This window comes from Eulemur rufifrons, chromosome 3 (genome assembly GCF_041146395.1).
Source record: "Eulemur rufifrons isolate Redbay chromosome 3, OSU_ERuf_1, whole genome shotgun sequence".
Taxonomy (NCBI): domain Eukaryota; kingdom Metazoa; phylum Chordata; class Mammalia; order Primates; family Lemuridae; genus Eulemur; species Eulemur rufifrons.
Genome location: NC_090985.1, coordinates 62,677,794 through 62,696,305, shown reverse-complemented (window position 1 = coordinate 62,696,305; position 18,512 = coordinate 62,677,794). Strand labels below are relative to the sequence as shown.

At 40.3% G+C, this 18,512-nt stretch overlaps 1 protein-coding gene across 1 annotated transcript in view; it reads left to right on the top strand.

Annotated features, from left to right (window-relative positions):
• The first annotated feature begins 556 nt into the window (after positions 1–556).
• CPQ (carboxypeptidase Q) overlaps positions 557–18,512 on the top strand; it is a 448,482-nt gene continuing 430,526 nt past the window's right edge. The window contains exon 1 of the mRNA XM_069466192.1: positions 557–726. Coding sequence (XP_069322293.1) covers positions 664–726 — 63 coding nt within the window. The 5' untranslated portion in view covers positions 557–663. The remainder of the gene's footprint in view (positions 727–18,512) is intronic.

Below are 18,512 nucleotides of genomic sequence, written 5' to 3'. Positions count from 1 at the left end.
TTTTTTTTTAATTAAAAGTTTTGGTTTGTTTTTTTAGTTACGAGTAATTCCTGGAACTGTTCAGTGTTTCACAATAACTGTTTGTATTTGATGAGAGTTTGGTTAAACAAAGGAATTTAAACTTATCAAAACATAAAACGTTGGAAATACGTTGAGCACGTACTTTGTGACCAGAAATGCATGTGACTTGTTGAGATAAGCTACACCAGGTAATCAGATGAGCCTCCTTTCTTGGGCACCCTCGTATAACGAATGCATAAAGGAAGGAGCCAAGACGCTTTCAGACCTCCCAGTCTGGGTCATCTCTTCTACCTTCCATCATCCCCGCCTCTCTAACAGTCCTACAACCGCCAGGATGGGAAAACAGTTCGAAAACCGCTTCCCTGGGAGGCGTCTGACAGCTCACAAAGCATGGAGTTTCCAGACAACGGCTTTCAGGGCTGCTGGCCTTTAATCAGGCTCAGAGGCAGACAAAAACCTTTCCTGTTTGCCTTTCAGCTTCACGCCCCACCCTTCCCTACCTGCACAGACACTCACTGAAGCACGCGACGCCCATGCCGGACCCTTCCCCCCCTCAGGCCCCCGCCGCGGCCAGAGCCGAGACGGCAGCTTCTGAAAAGCACTCCGCGTGGGCCGACTAGGGTTTGCAGGCTGCGTCCCTGCATGGGCCAAGAAGTCCGGCCCGGGGTGACACTCAATTTTCTAACAGGAGCCGGAACCCAGAAGGTGAGGAGCCATCCGGCTGCCCTGTGGCCCTGAGGTCGCCAGAGTCTGGTGACACCCCCAGGCGATCTGGAGGCGGCGCCCCGCGTCCCCGACCCTCGAGTCAGGCCTTCCCCGCCCCGCCTCTTGGCCCGCGCCGCGGGGGGCAGGGCCGCGGTCACGAGGCCGCGCGAAGGGCCCCAGCCTGGTCAGAGGTGTGGCCGCTGCCACTTTTTGACTGTGCCGCGAGCCTGGCCCTGGGCGCCGCATCTGCCACCACCACAACCGGAACGGCCCCAACAGGTGCGTTCGCCTCCAGCCCGGGGGCGGCTGGGCCCAGGCCGGCGTCCTACGGGAGGCAGGGCGGGCGGGCTGAGGCTGGGCCGGCCCGAGGGCGGGGGAACGGACTTTTCCCGGCGCTCATTCGTGGGAGCGACTGACGGACCGGGCTGGGGAGCCACTGGGAGACGGCCTGGGCCTGCCTCTTCCGTGACACGGGCGGCTCTGGGCCTAGACCTGGGGGAGCTGTGGGGGGCGTGCGGATGGAGGAGGATTTTGCAGGTTTGCTGCGAGGCACCTTCGTGTCCCCCTCAGCTCCGGGCCTCAGCCCCGAGGCACGGAGGAGCTTCCCTCAGCCCCGCTCCGGGAATATGACTAGTTCCCCTGAGCCTCCAGTGTACCTTTGCGGTTCTTTTGAGATCCTTATCGCCTTTTATCTTGTACTTTTCGCTTTTGGTGTGTCTAGGTTCCACTCCTGGACTCCCCTGGAGTGTGAGTTCCAAGGGAGAGGCTGGTCACGAACACAATACTACTTAATAAGTAATTGCACCAATGAGCACCTGTGAAGTAGGACTGAATGAACAAACGAGCAAGAGAATGAGTACATATGAAATAGAGCTGAATGAATACATGAGTGGATACAAATAAATACATAGGAAGTGGAGGCAGTGGAGACACAGGCCTACAACTCTTTTGATAGTTTCCTAAAAAGTGCAAAAGTCGCACTTTTGTAAGTGGAGTCATTCTGATTGTGATTACTTAAAAGGAGTTTTATTCTATGCTGTTGTTAAATAATTACCAGTAACACCCCCTGGTATTTCTTGTCTAGGTGGATTTGGGTGTATGTGTTTGCTTAAAACAATATATGCTTAGGCTTTTTCTTGCTTGTGTTTTGTTCTTTTCTACTTTGGACTTTTAAAGAATCGGTCACTGTAATATTATTTAATATATTTCTGAAAGATAAGGGTGAATCTAAAGGTAAAACCACATGACTCTGACTTGTGTGTAGAACCCGACATTTCTCTCGAATTCAGGATTGTGAAGAATCTTGTCTGTTTTCCTGAGACAGGTGCTGGCTGATTTGCAGGTGACTGAAGAAGGCGACATATGGCCCAGAAAGGAAAAGAGAAACATTTATCCGTGTGTAAACACAGGTTTAACACATAGCTCTAATACAGTTGGTCATGGCAGCCATTCTGTTCCCAGACCCAGGTTCCAGAAAAGCTGGATGACCTTGGATTTAGGTTTTAATTTCTTAATCTCCAAGATGAGGGTGTTTAGTTGAGGCCCCTTCTTGACTTAAACTTCTGAGATTCTCTTTTATCAGGGTTAAAAGGTGAAATTGTAGATGATTTCCGGGAGTTCTGCTTACTTCACCTGCTGTGCTTGGGATTCTGTAGTCTTGTCTCTACTTGGCCCTCTGCAAATTAGAGCTCATTCTGCTTCCTCTCCACATCTACAACAAGAGGACCTGGGAGCTTGAGATGAAAATTATAAACCCTAGGCCACAGGGGAGAAAGAAGGGCAAGATTTTCTTCTACACTATCACAGGCTCCCAGTCCTAGGTCTGACTTGTTTCCAGTGTGACCCAGTGAGACAATGCCACGTATTTCCAGTGTATCTAGGGAACTATATCACTATTACTTTGCATGCATTTGATATTAGTTATCATAGATCAAAACATTTTGGAGCTGGAAGGAACATGGAGATTTTTTTTAAAGGCACTTAGAAAGTCATTATACATACATATTTAAATTTTTTGCATGCTACATTTAATAAACACAAAATCTCAAATGTGTTAAGTAAAATAAAATTAATGTTACCTACTTCACTTATTTCAAGTCTATTGGGAGATGTGGAATAAATGTGTTGCTTGGTGGAAAAAAAAAAAAAAACTTTCTCCAACTTTTCCCAAAGAGCCAGTTATGGGGTCCTGTGTCATTCAGGCATGGAAATAACAAAACTAATATTTACGGGGCACTGACCATGCATCAAGCACTGTTACATTTAATCTTTTTACTTATATTGTCCCATTTAATTGTCACTATAAACTACGAGCTAGGTACTATTAATAATCCCTATTTGACCTTCCTAAATGGAGATAGTGCTTGGAAAATGGGAAAGTCAGGACTCAAAACACAGGCAGATGGAGGCAGAGGATCTCCCAGAAACATACAAAATCCCTGCTAGGAAAATCTGTGCGATGTTGAAGAAGAATGTGGTCTCTGTGTGTTCAAGCATATATATAAACTCTGGGGCAGTGTCGGTAAGTGAATTTAGAATGGGAGCACAGGGGTGGAATGAGTAGGACTGAATTATAGAGGAATTGGTCATTTTATCATTTTGAAAAATTTTGAATTGCATTGGGATTCTATTAGACACTGATACTTTGATTAGATGCCTTTGCATCCTAATTTTAAACATGTTCAGACTTACCAATTTAGGGAGTATAAAATGGGTGACATCTACAGCTGTTATCAGTGAACGGCACTTAAGAGTGTTGAACCATGAGTGCCAAGCAGTGTTGTTTCTTGTTCTAGCTTTGTGTCCTTGGTGAGGTGCTGCCTCCCAACCTCCTTCGTTTTAAGGACAGCAGCTTCTAGTGTAGACAAATACTTTGTCTACACTAGAAGTTGCTGTCCTTAAAATGCCTACATCTCTGTAATCCAGAGACAAGAACGCAAGATGGGTTTCTAGAACCCTTATAATTAATTGATGAGAGCAGAAGAGGAAAAGAGAAACCCATAAAATAAGTGGAAAATTATTTTGTTTCTTTTTTGTGAGCCAAGTTTAGCCCCACGGAAAGCAGAGACCAATTGCGGCTGCCCGAAAAACTGAGAGTCGATGCCAGTTTGATTTAGTTCAGGAGGCTGAAACTTTCTGCCCTGAAGGCTTGTGTGATGGAATAGACCTTCCCATTGCTCACAATATTATGAAAAAAAAATTAAAGCAACAATTTTTATTACTTGCCCTGGAGCTGGAGTTTTAAAATGTACTTTCTTCTCTCCCTACCCTCTCTAAACCACTTAGCTTTTAAAAACAAACAACCCATTCATGTGTTTGCTACAGTCAGATTATTAGTTCTTTCTTTTTATTTCTGGGCTGGTTTCTTTAAAGCAACAAAGAAGTAGGACTGATGTATTTCTAGGTCTCTGAAATTTTTCTTTAGTTATTGTTTTATTCTGCAAATATTAATTTCAATAACCATTTATTGAGTGTGTATTATGTGCCAGATAAAGATGAATGAGATACCGACTTTAAGTAGGAGCTTGACCCATCCACAAATAATTGCACCACAGGGTGATGTGGAAGTAGTATCCGTTCACTCTCCCAGGAAAGAGGTATGATTGGCGCTTAGGAACACTTAACAGTGCAGGTGAATTTTGAACTGTGTTTTGAAGCCTAAAGGCCAAGCAGAGGGAGAAGGGCATTCTAAGCAAGAATAACAACAAGGGCAAAGAAAAGGAGTATAAGCCTGGCATTCCTAGGGAGATGGAGGTTCAGTGTGGCTGTAGGAGAGAAATCTGGTGAGGCTGGGGCCAGATAGTGAAGGTCCTTAGATGGCATGTTTAACTTTTGTCACAGTCTAGATAATCCTTTTTTTTTTCAGCATTTTTAAGCTTAATTTTAAGCAGAGGAGTGATATGTTTGGATTTTCTTTAGAAAATAGCTCCAGCAATAATATTTTGGAGGAACTGGGGAGGGAAGAGCCAGGAGGCCAGAGGAAAATGAGGATGCTGTTTCTACAGTCCAAATGAAAAAGGATAAAAGTCTAAACTAAGATAGGTTTGAAAGATTTTTAGAAAATAGGGCAGGATTTAATGACTTGCTGGATATGGGAAATAAATTCAAAAAATAATCTTGAGGTTTTAGAGTTGCTTAACTGGGCAAATGGAGATGCCACCAGTGAGGGTAATAAATATGAGGAAGAGGTTTGAACAGAAAGACAGTGATTAGAGGTAACTGTGGAACATCAGGTGGAGATCTCCAGGGTACAACCTTGACTGTAGCTGTGCTGTGATGTCATACAGTTGAGACCTCTGCCAAACTTTACAACAAGGACTCAATCTAAAAAGACATATCAATTTGATGCCACTTAAAAAGAAGAAAAAAGCATACAATAGACTTGGCTAATGACCATTACATCATATTTTAGATGAGTTCTCAGAACTCTGATCCTTATGTAAGTTTCAGTGAAGGAAAAAAGGTTGGAGATGCAAACAATGAGGGGTTATTATAAACACAAGGAGAAACTGGAAAAGAGAAACACAGACAGGAGTGGTTCAAAGGAACAAAGGTAAAGAAGTGGCAGGAGTGTAGCAGAGAGCAGTGATTGCTAAAGACACAAGTTGAGGCAGATTTGGACTACAGAGAAGAAATCTGAGTGGACTCTTACAAATAACTACTTTAATGGTAAGACTATCACAAGCTTTGATTTCTCATCTTACTCAGTTTGTCAGGAAGAGACAAACAGGAGATTGTTCAGAGGTGGGGGTGCTGGACAGGGGGCTTGATCTCATTTTGCAGAGACATTGTGTGGAGACTCTGAACTAAGTGAAGAGTAACAGGGAGAGTAAGATAAAAATGAAGAGGGTAATGATTTGGAGGTATTTTTTAGAACATTTAAGAAATTCTATGACAAATAGTTGTTAACAAAGAAAAAGGTAGATTGATGCAGTTTTCTCTTGATGTAGTGATATTAGGCTTACATGAGAAAAAAGAGTATGTTAGCACAGCACCTTATATTTAAAAAGCAATTGTACATGTGATTGTTACAAGAGCCTCTGAAGTAGGTACAGCCAGGCACTATTTATTTTCTTTCTTTTGTAAACTAAAAATCTGGTATTAAGGAGGCTGTAATTCGCCTCAGATGGCTCAGATCCCATGGCTGGCAAGAACTCCCAGCCTTCTGACTTTTAGTTCACTCCTCTTTGTGCGTTGTATCAGAGCCTTGCTTTGGCTTGGAACATTAGCTGTTTGCAGTGTGTCCCCTCCACCCCTACCTCACCATATCACATCATGTAAATATAAAAGTAAAGCAGATGATATTTGAAGTCCAAAGGAGCAAGATCTCTGGGGAGAGAGGCAGTGGTGGAGAGGAACCTTAGCACCAATTCTGCTGTGTACAATAGTATAAGAATATCTGTGGAAATCGAATGGTGCTTTCAATGCAATAGGAGAGTCTACAGTATAAAACAGTCTTATGAATAAATCTTTTATGAGGCAAATAATCCCTTTATTAAATGAACCATCAGTCACTCCTTGATATATTGTCTGAATAAATCCAGACTATCAAATATGGGGTTTACTTAAAGCAAGATACATCTGTAGTGAGCTACATCTACATTTATTATATTTGAAGACTTTTCTGATTTGGGTATCAAATACAAAGATGGGGATGTGGAGGTGGATCTCCTAATTGTTAGAGACTATTTAAAGCATTTCGAACATCATGATTTGCTGTTAAATACATCCAGCTACCTTACCAAGCACCTGCAAGTAGGGCATTGGATGGAGCAAAGCTCAGCTGGGAAATGGATAGACAAGCCCGGCACTAGCACTGCCCTCAGTCTGACAGTGGGACTGCAATTGACAGTCACATAAGTAAATCCACTAACATAGTGGGCCAGGTTAGGGAAACCAGAAATTCTTACGATCCTTGAGTTCCATGTCAGTACTAAAATGAAACAAGGTGCATTTCAAAGCAAAGAGCACTATACTAAACCCAGAATTATTTTGTATTGATAAAAGTTAAACTCTTTAAGGAAGAAAGGAGTAGTTGTGACTCCTCCTGGGTGAAACATTTAAAAATGCATATCTTCAAAATATATAAAACACATGATTATAAGTATGAGAAAATATGCAAAGAAATTTGTAGGAGACCTTAGATCTGTTATTTTACATGACAAATGAAGTAGAAAAGCCAAATGGTAATATAGAAGATTTGAATAATGTAGCCAATGATGATGAAGAATGGCAGGTGACGTTTATTTTTCCCTTTAAGGCTTGGGGAATAGCAGCTTTATAGATAAAGACAGTTCTGATTATAAATCTGACTGCATCTGCACAAAACAGTAGAGTTAGCCTATCTCTTCCTGCATTAAATCCTGGTGCCTGCTTTTCTTCCTTACTAATAAATGTCCTTTGTGGCATTTTCCCACCCCCCAGAATAGGGCACTTTTAAAAACTTGTTCAGGAAGATATTCCTTCTCCTCATTGATTTTCTAAATGACATTTGGGAACTTGTCTGCTGCCTATTGGTCAGCAGAAGCTGCTTGTCCTGTTATCTTGACATTTTTAAAACCAAACCTCTTTCTAAAATTCTCAAGCCATCCTTTGCTGGCATTAAATTCTCTAACTTTAGATCCTTCGCTTTCCTTTTGCTTTAAGTTGTGATGTAATGATTTTGCTTCTTAAATCATATTTGAGTCTATAGGTATGCTTTTTCTTATAGCAATCCTGCACCCACATAGAAGCTGCATTTTCAATATGAGATAAAAATGTATTTTTCAAATAGTACAAGGTTTTTGTGCCTGCTGGCATAGCTGCAGAGACAGCTTCATGACTTTCCTTTTCATTTTTTACAGTGGTCCTTATGCTGGATTAATTTGTTTTGAAATGGCAATCTGTAGTGCAGACCTCAATCTGTGGTACATATCAAGCAATTTAACTTTTTCTTGTAATGTTGTGACTTTTCTCTGCTTCTTAGGAGAACTTCCAGCATCACTAATGGCACTTCATGTGAGTCCTATGATATTATTCAAGGTGTACAGTATTGCACTAAACAGGATGAAAAATATGTGAGAACCATGAGAGATCACTTTTTACTGCAATATGCAATTTACTGGACAGATGAGCTGCTCAGGTGGAGATGATTAGCGTCATACAGCATTTTGAGTGGATACTTACAACACTTGAGCTTTTTGTGTGTTGATTTTGTATCCTGTACTTTGCTGTATTCATTTATTAGTTCTAATAGTTTTTTTGGTGGAGTCTTTATATTTTCATACATGTATATATATATAATTGTGTCATCAGTAAACAGAGACAATTCACTTCTTTTTTTTCCTATTTAGATGCCTTTTATTTTTCTCTCTTGCTAAATTGCTCTGGCAAAGACTTTCAGAACTATGTTGAATAGAAGTGGTAAGTATAGGCATCCTTGTCTTGTTTCTGATCTTAGAGGAAAAGCTTTCAACTTTTCACTGTTGAGTATAATGTTAGCTGTGGGCCTGTCATAAATGGCCTTTATTTATACTTAACATGTCCAGAGTTTTTATCATGGAAGGATGTTGAATTTTGTGAAGTGCTTTTTCTGCATCTAATAAGATGATCATATGGTTTTTGTCCTCCATTCTGCTAAAATGATATATCACATTTATTGATTTGTGTATGATGAACCATCCTTCCATCCCAGGGATAAATCCCACATGATTATGGTGCATGATTCTTTTAATGTGCTATTGAACTCTGTTTGCTAGTATTTTGTTGAGGAGTTTTGCATTTATGTTCATCAGGGACATTGGCTTGTAATTTTCTTTTCCTGTAATGTCGTTGTTTGGCTTTGGTATTAGGGTAATGTTGGCCTCATAAAATAAGTTTGGGCATATTTATTTCTCTTAAGTTTTTGGAAAGAGTTTGAGAAGGATTGGTATTAGTTTTTCTTTAAATGTTTGGTATAATTCACCCATGAAGCCATCAGGTCCAAGCTTTTCTTTGATTGGAGACTTTTTATTACTGAATCAATCCCCTTACTTGTTATTAGATTGTTCAGATTTCTGTTTCATGATTTAGTCTTGGTAGGTTGTATGTTTCTAGGAATTTATCCATTTCTTCTAAGTTATCTAGTTTGTTGGTGTATAATTATTCATAGTAATCTCTTACGATCTTTGCATTTCTGTGGTTTCAGTTGTAATGTGTCCTTTCATTTTTGAATTTATTTATTTGAGTTTTCTCTCTTTTTTTCTTAGTTAATCTAGTGAAGAAGGACCATTGGGGACTCTTTATTTTTGTGATCCTTGTATTTTTGCATTGGTGTCTGTGCATTTGAGAAGATACCTTCCTCTTCTGGCCTTTATAGGTATTTTTTTGGCAGGAATTGACCTTTACTACTTTGTCTAGTCTGTGATTTCTGTTTGTACCAGATGGTAATGACCCCATGCAGGCAGGGCTTACTGAGGTTGGCTGCACTGCTGCCTTTGCTCCGAGGTCAGACGGGGCTGCTGGCTGGGCTCCACTGCCTGGGCTCTGCAGTCTGGTGGAGCTGCTGGTTGTGCACTGTGATCACTTCTGATTGGACAGGGAAGGGTGTGTTCCCTGGCCAGATGGTACGGCTATTTGGATTTTGCACTTGGGCAGGGATGCAGGCTTGGCTCTGAGGTAGGTCTAGAGGCTATGCACCATAGAAATGCATGGTTGAGGCTTGCCTCTTTTCCTGGACAGGGTCTTGGAGTGGGCTCTGAGTCTGGCTGAGCCACTGTTTGAATTCTCAAGTCAGAAAGTTCCAACCTCTGTGCTCCACAGAAATGCTCTATGGTGGGTATCTCCCTCCTGGACGGGGTCTTGGTATGGGCTCTGAGGCTGGATATGGAGGCGGCCATCTAGGGACTCAAGCCGTGTTGAACTTCCACCACTCACTCTGTGAGTGACAAGCTTGGCTTTGCAGGTTAGCTATGCCATTGGCTGGTATCTCTGATTGGGCACCACCGCTGGTAGGAACACAGAGCTCCTACCAAGATCCGCACACTGGTCCCTGTGAGCTCTGCCTCCTTCCTTTGTTTCTATCTGACCCCAGGAGGTCTAGCCCTGTCATTATCCCCAGTGTTCCCTATGAGGTGAGACAGGAGTGGGCTTCCTAGAAAGTGTCTTGGAATGCTAGGAAAGCTGGATATCTTCCTCCAGTTCAGTTTTTTCACTGGAGAAACCATGGGCCCAGGGAGACCCTCTTTGTGTGTTACTGTGCAAACTTGGAGGATGGAGAGGGGTGCCATGGTCAAAGTGAGACTGTTCCTCATATTCTTCTAATGGAGTTTTTATTTAGTTCTGTGGTTTGTTCATACATCTCAGTTTCATTCCCAAGTTTTGGGATTTTCACAAAGGTGTGTCTGTGGATAGTTGCTAGTTGGACTTTACGTGGAGGGAAGTGAAGCCTGGAACCTCCTATTCTGCCATCTTGCTGATGTCACTCCTATATATTTGCAGAAAATTTATTTTTTCCTTGTACCATTTATGAGAAATTGTAAGAAAAAAAGTTAAATGAAGACTTCAGTGGATTCCAGAGTCCTTCTTGTCCTTACTGTCCTTGGGTCTTATTCCTCTTGTTTAGCCTATATTTTCAGCTAGCTTTGTAATAGTTTGAAATGATAAAACAAAAAGAAAACATACCTATCTTGATGCTGTTAAGCTTCTTGTATAATTCACCTTCCACTTACATATACATATGTTCCTTTTGTGCCCAGAGCCTCATTTTGAAATTCTTTTTTCATTTTCAATTTCATTATCAGAATACCTTGAATCTATGTTATCCATAATCTGAAGCTGTATTTGTTACAGTTATGTATTTTAAATCATTAAATGCTGTGTGTATAGTATTCCAAAATTTACGTCTGTAACATCGGCTTTTCTTTCATAGGGTTTTTCTTTTCATTAGCATTTCTGAGTGAAAGCTTGAAGAAAACCAAGGGACCATAGGGAGGCTACAAAATGAATTGAGGTATAATAAACACCAATTAAGTTCCTTGAGAAGTAGGTGGTACATCATAGAAATCAGCACTATTCTGATTCCCATTACCCAGTCAGTCCAAATTTTAGGGTTTACCACTTAAACTAGTCACTAGCACTTTGCACTCCCTATAGTTTAATGGTTAAGAACATGGGCTTTAAAGCTAATCTCCTGGGTCCAAATCTGAGGTCTGCTGTCACCACCTGTATGATCTTGGGCCAATCACATATACTTTCTATACTTCAGTTTCTTACTTTGCAAAATTAGGATTAAAATCATAACTATGTTGGACAGAGTAATGTCCCCTTCAACTCCATGGTGTCCATGTCTTAATCCCCCAAACCTGTGAATATGTTAGGTTACATGGCAAAGAGGAATTAAGGATGCAGATGGAATTAACATTGCTAATCATCAGTCCTTAAAATAGGGAGATTATCCTGGATTATCCTGGTGGGCCCAGTGTAATCAAAGCGTCCTTAAAAGTGGAAGAGAGAAGCAGAGGAGGAGGTCAGAGAGTTAGGGAGATGTGATTATGGACAAATAGTTAGAGAGAGGCAGTGTTACTGGCTTTGAAGATGGAGGAAGGCAGCCATGAGCCAAGGAATATAGGTAACCAATAGAAACTGGGAAAGGCAAGGAGACAGATCCTTTCCTAGGTCCTCCAGAAAGGGATGCAGCCCTGCCAACACCTTTCTTTTACCTGGTGCAGCCAATGTTTTAACTTCTAACATACAGAACTGTAAGGTAATATGTTTGTATTGTTTAAGACATCAAGTTTGTGGTAATCAGTTACAGCAGCACATAGAAAATAAATGAGCTATCCTGTGGGGTTATTGTAAGGGTTAAGGAATGTAAATCTTTAGGATGGACCTGCCACATGGTCAATACTCAGTCAGTATTAGCCACTATTATTATTAATTGGTACTTTCCCTTCTGTCCTTGCCCCTTTGTTGTAGTTGTCTTGTGAGTCCCCAAAATTGTGGATACCATTCCCCCGGGACGATGGCCCGAGGTACTTTTCACTCTCACACTAGTCTGTCTATACTCAGCCTCCAGTACTTTGTTAAAATTACCATTTAAGTGTTCCTACAAGTTTTTGGCTCCAGCAGCTTCTGTTCCAGGTGAGCAGATGTTGGCTGTGACTCTGCGGATTTGCCTGCCTCTCCAGATTTTAGAGTGGTTATTGTCTTGAAACCTCTGTTCTCTGGTAGGGCCAAGGAAGGTCATTGGTTTGCAGTTTGTTCAGTTTTATTTGTTGTTGTAAGCACAGAAGTGAAGACTTCCAAGCTCTTTACATGTTGAAACCCTAATTTGAAGTATGAGCAATGCTGTCTTTACCCCATGGCTTTAAGGATCTCTTCTATGTTCATGAGAAGATCCTAATCTCTACACTTATTTCTGATTTCTATTCTCTGTTTTTCACCTCATTAATTTCATTCCCCAAAATACAGTCTCTGTGTTTTCTGTTTTGGTTAATGGCATCTCAATCTATGGGACAGAAGGTAATGTGGTATGTCTGAAATATGGGCACAGAGTCTGGGAGATTATCCTTAACTCTCCATGTATCCTCATCCTCCAGAATTATTAAGTCACCAAGTGCTGTCGTGTCTACTTGTGAATTTCCCCCCATCCTTTTTGTCATTGCCCTAGTCCTACCCCTTATTGTCTCTTGCCTTGGCCAGGCAGAATCTTTTAAACCAGCCCATCTCCTACATTGCCTCAGGAGCTGGATCATAGGCTGGATCATATTACTTCCTTTCTTAAAAGACCTACATTTCAAAAATAAAATGTGGAATAAGGTCTCAACTCCTAATATGGCACTTTAAGTTCTTAAAGTTCTGGAATTAAAATATATTTCTAGGTATATTCCTAATGCATGTACCTACTGCATTTCCTAGTCCTGCCATAACAATATACTACAGACTGGGTGGTTTAAACAACAAAAATTTATTTTCCCACAGTTCTGGAGGCTGGAAGTCCAAGATTAAGGTATTGGCAGGTTTGGTTTCTTCTGATGGAGGCTTCTTTTTTTTGGCTTGCAAGTGGTTTTCTTCTCTTCGTGTACTTACATATAGTCTTTTCTCTGTGTATGTACATCCCTGGTATCTCTCAGTATGTCCACATTTCCTCCTCCCTATATGCATACCAGATTATATTAGGGCCCACCCTAAGGCTTCATTTTACTTTAATCATCTCTTTATAAGTCCTATTTTCAAACACAACCACATTCCAAGGTCCCGGGAGTTAGGGGGTTCAGCATATGAATTTTGTGTTACATAATTCAGCCCATAATACCTACTATATCCCTCCATGTATTCTATACTCAAAAATGCAGAACAAATCACCTAAAAAATACTGACTCCTAGGTCCCACCCAACTCCTTGTAGGTTCTGAATCAGTAGATCTGAAATGGGGCTGGCAATATCTGTGTGTGTGTGTGTGTGTGTGTGTGTGTGTGTGTGTTTAAATTTCTCCCTAGTGCTTTATAATACCCCAGCTTTCCCAGACCTTTTACCATTTCTGATGAAATATTATAAGTGTTCATACCTTTGCTCATAGATGTTCTTTAACTGGTAATACCCTTCCTGCCATACAACCATGAAAATTCATTTATCCTGCAAGGCTGAGCTGAAATACCATCTTCTCTGTTATTTTTTCCCCTATCCTTGCCAGAGATAATCCTGAAATACTTTATCGTGATTTTGTTGTAAGTACTGAAGAATTTATTTCCTTTTGTTTTATGTGATATTCATTGGCCTTTCTCTTTACTAGCTTTTTGAGGCCAAGAATAACATAGTCTTTATTTCTATATATCTGAAACAGTGGTAATGCTCTGAACATAGCAGGTAATCAACCAATGTTTGCATCATGAGCAAATGAATGTACTTGTTAATAAATGCTAATATTTTTATTGTGACTTTTTATACAGTGGAGATCATTGGATTAAAAACTAAGCTTATCAACTATAAAACAAGTAGCAGAGTTTTTAAAAAAGACTTTACTTTTTTAGAGCAGTTTCAGGTTCATGGAAAAATTGATAGGAAGGTACAGAGATATCCCATATACTCCCTACCCCTCACAGGTATAGCCTTACTCATTATCAACATCCCTCACCAGAGCAGTATATTTGTTACAATTGGTCAGCCTATATTGACAAATCATAATCACCCAGAGCCCATAGTTTACATTAGGGTTCACTCTTGGTGGTGTACTTTCTATGGGTTTGGACTAATCTAAAAATCCTCTATACCTGTTTATTCCTCTCTCCCGCAACTCTTGGCAGCCACTAATTTTTTCACTGTTTTCATAGTTTTGCCCTTTTCAGAATGTCATATAGTTGTAATCATACAGTATACAGCCTTTTCAGATTATCTTCTTTCACTTAGTAATATGCATTTAAGTTTCCTCCATGTCTTTTCATGGCTTGATATCTCATTTATTTTTTAGCACTGAATAATATTCCATTGTCTGAATGTGTCACGGTTTATTTATCCATTCACCTATTGAAAGTCATCTTGGTTGCTTCCAAATTTTGGCAATTATGGATAAAGTTGCTATAAGCATCCATGTGCAGGTTTTTGTGTAGACATAAGTTTACAACTCTTCTGGGTAAATACCAAGGAGCATGATTGTTGGATTATATATTAAGAGTATGTTCAGTTTTTTAAGAAACCATCAAGCTGTTTTCCAAACTGGCTGTACCATTTTGCATTCCCACCAGCAATGAATGAGAGTTCTTGTTGCTCCACATCCTTGCCAACATTTGGTGGTGTCAATGTTATGGATTTTGGCCATTCTAATAGGTGTTTAGTAGTATCTGTTATTTTCATTTGCATTTCCTTGGTGACATATGATGTGGAAAATCTTTTCATGTGCTTATTTGCCATTTGTTTACCTTCTTTGGTGAAGTGTCTAGTAAGGTCTTTGGCTCATTTTTAAATTGGGTTGGTTGCTTTCTTATTGTTGAGTTTTAAGTGTTCTTTGTGTGTTTTGGATAACAGTCCTTTATCAGATAGGTTTTTTGCAAGAGTGGCAGAATTTTTATTCATTATTCTTTTCTTGAATTAAATATCCTTAACATGACACATGAACAATGTTCTTTTTTTTTTTTTTTTTGAGACAGAGTCTCGCTCTGTTGCCCAGGCTAGAGTGCTGTGGCGTCAGCCTAGCTCACAGCAACCTCAAACTCCTGGGCTCAAGTGATCTTTCTGCCTCAGCCTCCGGAGTAGCTGGGACTACAGGCATGTGCCACCATGCCCGGCTAATTTTTTCTATATATTTTTTAGTTGTCTAGCTAATTTTCTTTCTATTTTTAGTAGAGACGGGGTCTTGCTCTTGCTCAGGCTGGTCTCAAACTCCTGAGCTCAAACAATCCACCCGCCTCGGCCTCCCAGAGTGCTAGGATTATAGGTGTGAGCCACCGTGCCTGGCCATGAACAATGTTCTTAGTGTGTATTTTCATCTTGGAACTTTTAACATTTTAAGAATTTCCCTTGAAGAATATACACGATAGTAGGATGAGGACAAAGTGAAGGCATTATAACAATTTGTGATAATTGTATCTTTTTCCGCATTGCATTTTTTAGGGCAGTGTACTAATGGTCCAGTTCGTAAGGATAAATGGATTTCTCAGTGTCCATTTGTAGTATGTCCTTGTTGATCCTCCTAATCAAGAACAGTATCCTTATAGCTGGCATGTTAAGGTGGACTTGTCTAATAGCTGAACTACTAAGCTTTGTTTTCCTAGGTCAATGAATAACAGAAGCAATTCTCAAAAAAATTAAATCAGCTAAGACCCAGTTTCTGGCTAGGTAGTTGGGGTCTGGCATTTCCTTTTTGTTGGTTTTCTAAAACGACTAAACTTCAACCCTAAACTTTTTAGATTGGGTGATCACCTCTCAAATCATTTTTCCAAGCCCTAATTTGAACCAGGATAGGCAGTAACAGATTGGCAGGGGAAGGACTGATGTCTCCTCATGAAGGAAGAAGGACTCTGCTTTGAAAACAAAGATGAGCCTTTGGATGTGGAAATTTACAAGGCTCAGAGAGCCCTGAAACATCTTTAGAAGCAGAGCCCAGCGGAATAATGGGAGGCTGTGTACTGGCTTGGCAGTGGAACCTGTCTGGCACAAACTACACTGTAAACAACTCTTCAAACATTTGCATCTGCATACATGACATTAGATTCTCAAAATGTCCAATTAAACACTTGTCAATGGAAGAAATGTTTGTTTCCTCAGCTGACCCGTTGTCAGCCTTGGCCTTCCTGATGGGGAAGCAGTTTCAGCTGATACTGTTGTAGGCGCTTCCTTTCTGGGCCTAATCTTGTCTTCCTTATTCAGAAAAAATTCCTCTTGAAAGCCGTGGAGACTGTGCCAAGCTGTGGACCATGGGATTAGGTTAGCTAACTAAAGAAAAATATCCAGGCTGTGAGCACTTTTCAACCCAAGAAAATCTACTCAGTGTTTGAGTTTCTTTTGCACAGTTCTAAACTATTTGTGCTTGAAAATGATAAAAAATGATTACAGCTGAGAAAAAGAGAAAAGGGCAGTGCTGATGTTTTTTTTTCCTACTTTTCTAAGGACTGAATTCACTTTTTTTCAACATTTCAACAAATACATATTGAACAAGTGTTAATAGTGTTGTGTGTATATGTGTGTGGTATATGTGAGTCATCATCTTTGTTGACAGAAATGCTTAACGATAAGTCTGTGTTTGGAAAATCAGTGAAAGGTTTGGACACGTGCTATAGAAACACAGAGGAAGAAAATAATGGAGAAGAATCAAAGAAGTTTATTCTTTGGAAAAGTTGAAGTTTGTAAGGAAGGAGAAAACTGTGTGACTTTGAGCAAATTTCCAGTTTTACTGGTCTCAGTTTCCTAATCCATAAAAGAGAGCGTATAATAACAAGAATATCAACAGTTATTATGAGGATTAAATGATCTATGTAAAGTGCTTATAACAGGCCTTGCCACGTTGTAAGTGCTCAACAAATTTTAGCTAATAATGAAATATGAAATAATACTGTTTTAGTCTGAGTAGGTTTAAGCATTCCTATATGGTGAAGGGAAGGAGGGAGAAAAATGAGACAATTGGTACACTATGGATAGAGAATTTGGCTTTGGAAAAGGGGGTGGACGGTTCTTTAACTGGGATAGGAGCTGAGAAAGACTGTATAGGTAACAGTATAGAAAAGTTTCGAGGTAAGGACAAAGAAAGACAAAGCGTCTCATGGTCATAACACTGTCTCTTCATGTATGTAGAGAGCATTTGCTGAGCGAGAGGGGGAGTAGGGGTGGAATTTGGGACTTAAGGAGAGTGGAAAAATTCTGTAGCAGCTGCTGTGAAGAATTTGATAGGCGTCAACTGAAGGTAAATATAAGGATTGCCCAGGAATGCAGAGAATATAGCCAAGATCAGACAGTCTTAGTTTATAGTGGAGATATTTGACATGATTATGTCAGTGCTGATGGTGGTATTATGCAGCCTAGAGTAAAGACAGAGAAAATTCACAATTCGGTTTGAGGAATAGGAAAGAAGGTGAGGAGGAAAGGCAAAAGCATTCTAAGGTGCTAATGAAAATGTTGGAATCATTAACCACCAAGCAAGGTTATGAGCCTAGATTAATCTGAAATGGTGATTTGTGTGGATAGAAGTGCAGACAGACTGGAGGTGGGGAGGCCCCTCCCTTAGACAGCTAGCATTAATCTAGCTGCTACTCTGCCACACATATGCTGAGTGATAAGGATACAAGGTTGAAGAAAACACAATTCTCCTTAAAAGCTCAAGAGTGTTTATTAAGCTCCTACCATATATGGGGTAGATCATCCATATGACAACAATCTTTCCCTCGAAAAGCTTCAAGCCTAGTGACATAATAGATAATTTAAATTCAGATTGTTGGGTACCCTGAAAGAGGTAAGCAGAGGGTGTTAGGAAATCATAGAAAAGGACATTCAACACAACCTACAAAAAGAGAGGGCAGGTCAGGAAAGCATCCTGGAAAGATCTTGCCTGAGCTAAATCAAGATGACTGTAGGAGAGTTGGGGTGAAAAGTGGCAGAAAGGGAGAGGAAAAAGCAAGGGAGCAAACGCAAAGAAAAAGCAGAGCAAAGAGACAGATTTGGCCAGGGCAGATAGAGGACTTCAGAGAGAAGGTGATAATTGAGATGAGTTATGTATGATACCATTACTGAGTGAGAAAAATAAGGAAGACCTGAACTGAAGTGATAACAATTTTATTGGTAGGGACAGAAAAAAGACATGTCAGGAGAATAGAATAATGAGATTTAGTGATTGGCTGAATATGTGGGGGAATGAATAGGTGATTTTTCACTTTTGAGCCTGAATGATAGGGACAATTATGGTTTCATTGACAGAAAGAGGGAACTCCTGAGTTAGAGATTTGGGAGAAGATGATGAGTGTGGAGATGCTGAGTCAGAACAAGTGAAAGTAATCCAACTAAAATGATATTAAACTAAAAAAGAGAATTTGCAATGTTCATAACTAAAAAGTTCATGGGTGCATCTGGTTTTAGGCTTGGCTGGATCTAGGGTTCGAGTGATATGATATAGGCCCATCTCTATCCCTATTATCTTTTTCTCTTGGCTCAGCTTATCCTGCTTGGTTTCATTCCAAAGATAGGCTCTTAGTACATGGTAGGCAAGATGGGTACCTAAATCTCCAGATTCACATCCTATCAATTCCAGTAGAAATAACTTTTATTTGCAACATTCATATATTTTAAAATTTTGGTTTTATTATTATTCAGGTGTGGTGAGGCCAACAGATCAGGAGGCAGTTGCCAAT